Below are 10,895 nucleotides of genomic sequence, written 5' to 3'. Positions count from 1 at the left end.
CTTCCTTCTCTTTCTTTCGTTTCTTTTCTCTCTCCTCTTTTCTCAGACCATTTTCTGTCTCTGTCTGTCTGTCTCTCTCTCTTATTAGCCAAGACCCATCTCCCCTTCTCACCTGTATTTTCCCTTTCCCACACCTTACTACCTTCTCTTCCTCTCCTTCCAATAGAATTCTCTCCTCCCTCCCCTCTCTCCCAGCTTCCTTCTCTTTACACCATTTCATTAACCCCTTATCCCCGCCCCATCGCCGTGTGCACAGAGGGGTTCGAGGACATGGGTGGTCATCGTGTCCGCGTGGTGGCCAAGACGCTGTTTCCCTTCATGAAGTTCATCCCGGACTCCTCAGCACCAGGCACCACCGTCACGCCCAAGGACAGTCTCGACGTCCGTATGCTGAACACCGTCGCCGGCATCCTTAACTTCACGTACGTAGATAGGGAGATTGTGCATGGACGAGCATCCGGACGTAATCAGTTGGGTGTCGTTTGGTGGGGAACAGGGCTACTGATGGAAAGGTTGTGAGAGTGACCACTGCAGCAGGAAACAGCATGATGATTTGAACGTTATTAAAACAGTTGTCTCTGCTCCTCTACAATACCCACCGGTGTATCGTAGAAATATTTCGGGCTACTGCTATCATCATACCAGCCATCTTTAGATCAGAAACGGCCAACCAAAGTGCATGAAATTTTTGTACAGTTACATACCACGGAACTAACGGGGTGCATTGAGAGTTATATGCCTTCTATTCACCATTCATCTACATAACCACTTCCTCACATTTGCATCCTTCTGTCTACACACTGGCCATTCTTTATCCATCCATCCATCTTACCAACTTCAGCGAAGACCTTAGAGGTAACCTTTTCATCTCAATTTTACTTTCACCTACCCAGTCTCTTCCTTGCAGCTACGAGATGAGGATGGCCACAGACGATCAGTGGGGAACACAGGAGGACGGGAGGTGGACGGGGATGGTTGGCACGCTGGCGGAGGATAGAGCAGACCTCTCCATGATGCTCTTCTGGTCCTACGCCAGGAAGAGGGTCATTGATTTTACGCGCATTTACACTTCCGAACCTTTTATCATGATTACGCACAAACCGAGGCCCAAACCCCAGCATCTGGCGTTAGTTCGACCTTTTTCACGTGAGTTTTGGGAGTTCTAAAAGAGAGAGAGAGAGAGAGAAAGAGAGATTGATTTAGCTATGGGCTTTTGTTACATTCATTGTATTATCTTTACGGTATACATTGGGCATATTACGTCCTAGTCAGCTTCCTTATTATCATTAACTTTTGTTCTAGTTATTCCGGTTTCTCGTCATTGTTATCAATTAAATTTTGTTTGAGTTCCTACGTTATTTACCGGTTATAGAGAATGCTATCGTCTATTATCTTACTGTGGTCATAGTTTTTATCATAAATGTATTTCTGTCTTCGATATATTTTACCTATTTTTAACGTTAGTTTGCAGAACTCACTGAATTAATTAGTCTGTATCATTAGTTAATTACTGTCTGTTATTTCTGATGGTTTTATATAGCAGTTTTTGAAAGTCATGTCTACCCTGTCAACATTCACTCACTGGGATTTTCTTTCCTTTTCTACCATAGTTTCTGTCAGAAGTCACTCACTGGATCTCCGTCCATTTCTACACCGTAGGCTCTTTCTTCTCACCATTCGCTCACTCACTGGGCTTCTGCCTCTGTCGTGTCATCATTCACTCATTGTCTTTTTGTCTTGTCATCATTACTCACTGTCTCTCTCCTGTCATCATTCATTCACTGGTTTTCTGTCTTCCTATCTTGTCGCCATTTACGTACTGGATCTCGTTCCTTTACTTCCCTAGCATGGTTGTGGATGAGCATCGGTGTAACTACAATGGCTGCTGGGTTTGTGTTGTGGGCGCTGCAGAGCGCGTGGAGGAGCGTTTACCCCCACCCTTCTCCCCACATGGACCTCACCACTGCCCTCTTGCACACCTGGGGGGCCATCCTGGAGGATCCCATACCCCACCTGCCCTCCAACCTCACTGGACAGGTAAGTGGTGGCAGGGGATGGATCACATTTGAGGCCAATTATTGATATGTCCTAGCCAGTTTCTGCAATGATTTAACTCTCTTACCTGTTAATTAGTATCAGGAATAATTTTTGTCGTTCTTTTTTCATTCTGGCTTGGTTTTGAAATATTTGGTAATTATGAGAGAGAAGATATATACATAAACAAAAATGCTTATGCGCAGTGTTAGCTCAGGAAAACTGATGACTACTGTTCCTCACCTCGCACGTCACACCATTCTAGCCAAACATGTCATTCTCCTTTTAAATTCTTCTCGTATATTGCCGTCATATTATGTCTTTCTTCCTAAAATACATTAATCAGTTCAGTCCTTCTCCTTTCTTTCTTCATGCATGTCACATTCCACTCATCCGTAAGAACCTGTCAAACTTTTCAGAGATCCGGGCAGGCATGACTTCCTTTCCCGAGACATCTGTATCCTTATGGAGGTAGATTAACTAAGACCAGTGGAATTCCCAGTCCCATAGCCTTCCTTCCTGTGTCGTGTGAGGTGGAGTACGCACCTGATTGCACTACGAGTCACGAATGATGGGGTCACTAAATCTTTACCATTAAACGAGATAACCAGACGGAAAACTGGAAAAGTCGCGCGATACCGACAAATCCAATAAAAAAGATTAGATGCTCTATCAGTGGGGTCAATGCACCCCTTCCACTACCAAGGTGCCATTTTTGTTCTGTTTATAAAATATACCGTCCCTTCTTTTCAGGAGAGACTCCTGATAACGAAGGAGTACGTTCGCTATAAATATCTCTCTCTCTCTCTCTCTCTCTCTCTCTCTCTCTCTCTCTCTCTATATATATATATATATATATATATATATATATATATATATATATATATATATATATATATATTCTAAATGGTCAGTAAAATACAAAATATATATCCGGAGCAAAGTCAGTTCCAATTCAAAACACCCGACAGTCACCTACACATCTCACTGATTTTTAAACCATCTTTTCCTAACACATTGATATACTTATCTGCTATGTGCTTAACACTCTTTTTCAAATCCTGCTACGTATTGTTACCCGGCTCTTCTACTAAACCACCTACCCACGTATTTCATAGCTATCTAAAAATGGCACTGTTTAATTTCACCCAGCTCTCTCATCAACCCACCTCCTAAGCGCCCTCCTATCCAGCCCCTTTACTACCCCACCTTTTTACCCACCTACCCTCATTCCATACACCCACCTATGAATCCCACAACTAATTTCTACCCACGCCTCCTACCGACCCACCTATATACCCATGTATCATCCTTAACTTGTATTCACTTGACTACCATCGCTTGTTTTTACTCACCTACTCACCCACCTTCTTACCAACCTTCTTATGCAGCTACTTACTCACTTACATTCTCAGCTACTTACACATTTACTCACCCACCTACATACCCATCTACTCACCCACATACTCATTTACCCACCCACCTGCTTACCCACCTACTCACCGACCTCCTTATCCACCTACATAGCCATCTACTCATTCACCTACTTACCCAGTTACTCATCTACGTACTCATTCACCTACTCATCCATCCACTTACTTATCCACTTACCCATCCACCTCATTTGCTTACATATCCGCTTACTCACCCACCTACTCACCAACCTTCTCACCCATTTACTTATCCACCTACCCACCCATCTGCTTACCCACCTACTTACTCTGCTGTTCACCCACTTACTCATCTCTCTACTCACCCACATACTACCCTCCTGCAAATCCACCTACTCACCTACCTACTTAACCACCTACTACCCACTATAATTACCCATTTATCAGCGACCTACTCATCCAATCACTCACCCACCTACTACCCTCCTACTTACCCACCTATTCACCCACCTACGGCCTTCCTAGTCACCCACCTAATACCCTTCTACTTACTACTCGCCTACCTACAGCCTTCCTGCTACCCACTTACTGTCTTCTTCTCACCCACTTACTCCCCCTCCCCCGTACAGTTAGTGGTAGGGTGGTGGTGGGTGTTCTGTCTCCTCATCACCGCCACCTACCGCTCCTCCCTCATCGCCCACCTCTCCGTGCCCACCACCTCGCCCCCCATAGACTACATCGAGCAGCTTCTTGATCTGCCCGGGGCCACTTGGGGCATCGAACCTGGTTACGGACTCGGCTGGGACTGGTTCAAGCTCAATTTGAACCCAAGAGTGCAGGAGATGTTCAAGGTTCTGAGAGTGAGTTGGGAAGTGTTCATTATCCTTCTATACTATCGGCCTGGTAATACTGACACATGCAAAGTTTTAATGATTGGGAGTAAAATTTAAAAATTTAGGTACATACAGTACACAATAGGTAATATTCAACTCGAGAATGTGAACCAGGATTTTTTTTTTCTAATAATAACAAATGATCTGAAACCAAGTCGACAGTGCACGGAAGCAAAAAGGAAAACTAACAAGAAAGACGGCATTCAAAGAGTGCATACCTCCGTCAACGTCTATACCAGACAACTCAGATCACCACCAAAAGTTAATCAACACTCCCATGGCCCATGACTCGCATATTCATAAATTATCATTGGAATTCATCAATAACTGTTTGGGATATCCTAGGGAAAAAAAAAAAGAAAAAAAGTCCTGAGCCGGGACTCGAACTCAGATCATCATCAAAATAAAGTCAACTCTTCCTTGGTCCATGACTCACATACCCACAAAATTTCATTGAAACCCATTCATATCTTTATGAGACATCTTGTGGACAAACATAAACGTCTCCAACTCCGTTGGTAGGGGTAATAGGCCAGTTGAATTTATAGGAAGAACATTCGAATTCAAATACAACATTCTCATCTTGGGCAGTTCCTTAGTACGGCCCCATTTGGAGTACTGTGTTCTGTTTTGGTCATCTTACTACAAGAAAGATATGGAGAAATTAGAGAGAGTGCAGCGAAGAGTCACAAAAATGATGCCCATAATAAAGAACAAACCGTATGAGGAACGCTTAGAAGAGCTGAAGCTGTTTAACTTACCAAAGTGCAGACTGCAGTACAGGAGGATCTGATTCAAGTATACAAAATCTTTAAGGTACGTACATGACAATATCGTAGTTGACAAGTACTGTACTTCACAATTAACCAAATTACTCTAGAGGTAAAGGTTATCAAATCACTGGCAAGTGATTTCAGGCTAATAATGCAAAAGACTTTGTTCAATAGAGCTGTCAGCACGTGGAACAAATCGTCTATAAATGTGGTAGATTGTAATACAATAATAACACTTAAAAGTCGATTGGATAAGTATAGTCGAAGACCATTTACAAACGGGTGATGAAAAGCCTCGCTCGATGAACTATACCCACAGTTCAATACTGTCCTTTACTCAGTACATAGTATGTCCACACCACTCAGCGTCAAATTTTCGACAGTTCACCTGAAGAATACTGATTTTCCATTACATCTGATGGACGAGCATTCCTTTCCCCTGGTTCTCCCCTCACGAGTCCATGCAATGTGCAGGGTCTCATTACCCCAGTCATTTCACAGCAGACGGTTGAATGTCGTAGTCAAGGGAAATATTTGTTGGGTTCGTTTCATGTAAAACACACTATCTCCCTTTCTCCTCAGCCTTTGTGCTAGTACCGTCTCTCTCCTGACCGTAAACGATGCGTTTGTCAGGTGATGAACCTGGACGAGCAGATGAAGGAGGTGCTGGCAGGTCGTCACGCCTTCTTCACGTGGAAGTACTATATCAAGACCATCATTGCCTCCAGCTACACCAACCGTCGTGGCTACACACCCATACACGTCAGCAGACAGGAGTTCATCCCGGGTTCCACCGGCTGGGGCGTCAGGAAAGGCCTGCCCTTTCTAGATCCAATAGACAGAATCCACGACAGTCTGGCCGAGGCTGGACTTATAGACTACTGGCTGGAGGAACTCTTCGAGACGGCCATGAGACGAACCCGCACCCAGGAAGCACAGAAGTCCGGGAGCGATGATGGTGGTGGTGGTGATAGTAATGGCGATGATGGTGTTGGTGAATATTCATATCAGGCAAGTACTGCTCCACACAAACCCTCTGTACTCAACAGTATCGCTGTCCGATATATTTACTGTAAGTATCTATTAACAGATAAAGACAACACGTCCCAAATGTCTAACTGTTCATGATCAGGCAGAGTATCATAAAACAAAAATAATTATTTATTTAGTTTTCACATCTAACCTTCCAATCCAAGTTCATATATATATATATATATATATATATATATATATATATATATATATATATATATATATATATATATATATATATATATATATATATATGTGTGTGTGTGTGTGTGTGTGAGTGTTTAACCGGTTGTTGAATGAGGAGTTTGACTAGGACAGGGAAGGTTTGGAGCCAGCAGATCCAGTGTCTGGCCCTATGCCTCTGATTGACGCTGCTACTGTGAGCAGGGTAGTAGTCAAGATGCAGATGGGGAAGGTAGCAGGTGTGTCTGGGTTGACCGTTGAAATGTTGTAATCCTCAGGAGATACAGGAGTGGAGTTAGTCACTGATTTGATAAACATGATTATATATGAGTGTGTTGTCCCAGATGATTGGCTAAAGAGTGTCATTGTAAATGTAAACAAGGGGAAGGGTGATGCCCTGGAAAGGGGAAATTATAGAGGCATAAAGCTTTGAGTCAGATAATGAAGGTAATGGAGACAGTTTTAGAAGGTATGATTAGAGAGAGAGTGAATAGTGATGAGATGCAGTTTGGGTTTATGCCAGGCAAAGGAACCACTGATGCCATATTCATTGTTCGACAGCTTCAGGAAAAATATATAGGAAAGAAAAGGGAACAGTACTTTGATTTTGTTGATTTAGAGAAGTCCTTTGACAGAGTCCCTAGAGAGGTGGTGGAGTGGGCAATGAGAAAGCTTGAGATCGAGAAGTGGCTGGCTAGGGTGGTTATGGCCATGTATGTGGGTGTTGGCACCCAGGTAAGAGTGAATGGAAATTTGGGTGAGGAGATTTTCTTGACTGTTGGTGTGCATCAGGAGTCAGTCTTGAGCCCTTTGTTGTTTATTATGGTACTTGAAGCTCTCTCAAGTGACTTCAGACATGGACTTCCGTGGGAGATGTTGTATGCTGATGATTTGGTGCCATTGCAGAGAATGAAAGGGAGGCGAAGGAAAGACTTAGGAAGTGGAGAGATGGTGTGGGGCACATTGGGTTAAGAGTAAATGCAGATAAAACAAAAGTGATGGTATCTAGGGCTGGGGACGGTACTGTCAAAGAAAAGAGGGGAGTCGCCATGTGCAGTGTGTCACAGGGACGTGGGAAGTAATTCCATCTTGTGCAGTGTTTGTGATAAGTGGGTGCATAAGAGATGTAGTGGTATAGGTAGACGAGAGTTAATGCTGATTTCATGTGTATTGTGTGTCGGGAAGAGCATGTGGAGATTGCCAGGCGTAAAGGGATTGAACTTGCTGGTGAGTCTCTTCAGTGTGTGGAAGAGTGTTGTTATTTGGGAGACATGTTATGTGCTAGAGGTGAGGCTGGATCTAGCTCTGTGGCTAGAATGAGGAGTTGTTGAAAGAAGTTCTGGGAGCTGGGAGCTGTTGCCTCTCCTGACACTGAGAGAGGTCTTCCTCCGTGCTAAGGATCTTTGTATGCGATATGTGTTAGGAGTGTAATGCTGTATGGTAGTGAGACCTGGGCAGTAAAGGAAGAGGATATTCACAGGCTCAAGTGTACGGAAATGACAATAATTAGGTGGATGTGCAGAATGTTCCTGAGTGCGAGGCCTGGGGGGGCTAGGCTTACAATGGAAGAGTTAAGAAGTAGGATGGGACTGGAGTGTATTGGTGCTGTGATGAGGAGAGGTAGACTGAGGTGATTTGGGCATGTGAAGAGGATGGGGGATGATAATTGGGTGAAGAAAGTGAGAAGTGTTAATGTTAGGGGTAGGGTAGTGAGAAGTAGACCGAAAAAGACCTGGGATGAGGTCACTGACTGTGACCTCAAGGATAAGAGACTAAATAGGGAAGCTGCCAGAGATGGAGCAGAATGGAGAGCCGCCATTAGGTGACCAGGGCCGACGCATGCAAGCATGCTGGAGCCTTCAAAAACGAAAATATATATATATATATATATATATATATATATATATATATATATATATATATGTGTGTGTGTGTGTGTGTGTGTGTGTGTGTGTGTGTGTGTGTGTGTGTTTTAAGCAGGGCTGCCCACCATCCACGCACTCGTTTTAAGGCTGCCACTGGTGACTCTGCACTGGGTTACAAACCAAATGAACTCCTGTAAACCTGAAAGTAATTTACCGTGTTGGGTGATAACCATATAGCCAGATGAGGTGTGGTGGTTTAATTGGAGACTATTGCCCACATAAGGCCAGTTTGGGACGAGTTTGACTGGTCAGTGGTCACCCTCACCTTAAATGTCGGGGCTGAATAGTCTAGCCCTGGGCTCTTATGCTCCTAATAAGGTTAAAAAAATGGATAATGTATGGACGGATGGATGCACAGTAGATAGGCTGCTCGTGTGGTATGGTAGTGACGAGTGGTGTGTGGTGTGATAGTAACTGTAATGGTATGGTAATGATGGGTAATGGTGTGTAACTGTGGTTGTATGGTAATGACGGGTAATGGTGTGGTAATAACTGTGGAGGTATGGTAATGACGGGTAATGGTGTGATAGTAATTGTGCTGGTATGGTAATGACGGGTAATGGTGTGGTGGTAACTGTGGTGGTATGGTAATGACGGGTAATGGTGTGGTAATAACTGTGGTGGTATGGTAATGACGGGTAATGGTGTGATAGTAATTGTGGTGGCATGGTAATGACGGGTAATGGTGTGGTGGTAACTGTGGTGGTATGGTAATGACTGGTAACTGTGTGGTAATAACTGTAGTGGTATGGTAATGATGGGTAATAGTGTGATAGAAACTGTGGTGGTATAGTAATGGCGGGTATTGGTGTGGTGGTAACTGTGGTGATGTTGTAGTAACAATGGTGGTGTGGCATACAGACAGATGGAGGTGCTCGTCGTGGTGGGCTGGTACTCAGCCTGAATCACCTACAGGGCGCCTTCTACCTGCTTTTCCTGGGATACCTTGCCGCCGCCCTCGTTCTCGCCGCTGAGAGGGTCGCCGCTGCCCTCCTTACCCACACCCCCACCCCCACTCACACCCACGCCTACACCCACACTGCCAAAAATATCCAATAGCCTTCTAAGTCCGTCTGTTGTTGGTTTTCTCCATTCATGTTAGGCAGTGGTCACAGTCACTTAATACAGTTGTTTCCAGTACCACAGTTACTCTTTGAAAGAAGTGTATGATCTTGCATAATGTAAGTACGTACTTTAACCATATTACTGACTAAGCTACTGGACGTTTAGGAATTCTTTTCTGGCTAACAGCAGTCAGTGTTTTCAGTTAAGGAAAACTCTTAATAGAGAAACTATTAGAAAACTGTTGTTTATCAAAGTTATCGAATAACTGAAGTGAAAAATAAAAGAAGTATCCTTAATGTTTTCTCTCCATCCACATTTTCCTTTCAGGATTTGTTTCTAAACACTGCATATCTATCATGGTTTATGAAAACGAGGCAACACAAAGGAACTGTTAAATAACTTCATTTCAGAGCACATCGTTGTTTGAAAATAACTAAGCTATACCTTTATTAACCTCTCTCTCTCTCTCTCTCTCTCTCTGCAAAACTCAAATGAGAATGCTGTATTAGGTTAACATCTAAAGTAACAGTGTTTTTGTGTAGGAAGAATGAATTTCTAATTTAAACATATTTCGCTTTTTGAAGTTGTGAGAATTTTTTGTGACAAGCTGGAGCTGGAGAAGGGAGCTGAATAGGCCATAGGAGGAGGGACATTGACTCCTAAGAGCCTATGCTGGAGTTGTTTTAAGATTAGACTGCATGGTACTTTACTTACCGCGATGAGCAGCGAAGTAGAAAGCTTTAACTTATTTTCCATCATGAATTTCAATAATGGTGCAAAAAAGGGAGTGTACATTATCCTTTACTCAGTCAGTTTAACTACTTCATCCCAATGACATTTTTCAGTTTATTCGTGCTACCTCCAGACGACTTTGTTCAGCTTAGACGAGTTTCTGTAATGGAAGGGTTAGATACAACCTTCATTAATCCACTTGCAGCTAGAGACCTTTTCTAAGTTTAATAAAATCGACCAGAAGTAGGCAAGGCGTCACCGTACTGATGGGGGTTGTGATTGTTACGCTGACATGCAAAAAGACTGCTTAGAAGTAAAAACATTTTTACTTTGTACCCGCAGCAGCGCTGACAGTATTCAGTATCAGCAGTTATGAACTTCTTGATACCTCCCCCCCTCACCTCACTATGACTGAAAACCAGTATTGGAGAATGATGATGATGATGATGATGATGATGACGGATTATAGTGATATCTGGTTACAACATGCAGGTCATTAATGCAGATAATCATTTTTTAAAGTCCCGATTTTCCTTATGATACCATCCGTACCGCCGATGTTATGTCTAAGTTTGGTATTATGGTACTGCTGGGTGAACTGGGATGATGATATTGATGATTGCGTGTTTACACAGAACGTTGAAGTAAATGAGGATGAGAGTTGTGTTGGATATTCTATACAACTTCTCTGATACTGAGTATTTTTTTTAATGTACAGTATCTTGAATTACATATCTTTATACTGAACTTGCATTACCTGTCACTGCATATTCAGTAATCAGCAGCTTAGATCATTCTATCCCATATAGAAAAACTGTACAAAATACACATATTGTAGCTCTATGCATGGTAAGACTAAGGCCCTTA

At 43.1% G+C, this 10,895-nt stretch overlaps 1 protein-coding gene across 1 annotated transcript; it reads left to right on the top strand.

Annotated features, from left to right (window-relative positions):
* Positions 1–270: 270 nt before the first annotated feature.
* LOC145413824 (glutamate receptor ionotropic, kainate 2-like) lies at positions 271–9,290 on the top strand. The gene is made up of 6 exons (XM_080283485.1): positions 271–422; positions 908–1,146; positions 1,847–2,037; positions 4,055–4,285; positions 5,725–6,024; positions 9,093–9,290. The coding sequence occupies exons 1-6, from the start codon at positions 271–273 to the stop codon at positions 9,288–9,290; spliced, it is 1,311 nt and encodes a 436-aa protein (XP_080139611.1).
* The last annotated feature ends 1,605 nt before the right edge of the window (positions 9,291–10,895 follow it).

The sequence above is a fragment of the Coenobita brevimanus genome, chromosome 97 (genome assembly GCF_032717465.1).
Source record: "Coenobita brevimanus isolate Jiangsu-jjx chromosome 97, ASM3271746v2, whole genome shotgun sequence".
NCBI classification, from domain to species: domain Eukaryota; kingdom Metazoa; phylum Arthropoda; class Malacostraca; order Decapoda; family Coenobitidae; genus Coenobita; species Coenobita brevimanus.
This window is presented reverse-complemented; position numbering and strand designations above follow the sequence as displayed.

Excerpts from the sequence above, each read along its gene's own strand:
- LOC145413824 (XM_080283485.1), top strand. The coding sequence starts at position 271 with ATGGGTGGTCATCGTGTCCGCGTGGTGGCCAAGACGCTGTTTCCCTTC. Across the intron at positions 423-907 it reads GCCGGCATCCTTAACTTCAC|CTACGAGATGAGGATGGCCA; the intron begins GTACGTAGATAG and ends TCTTCCTTGCAG. Across the intron at positions 2,038-4,054 it reads CCTCCAACCTCACTGGACAG|TTAGTGGTAGGGTGGTGGTG; the intron begins GTAAGTGGTGGC and ends TCCCCCGTACAG.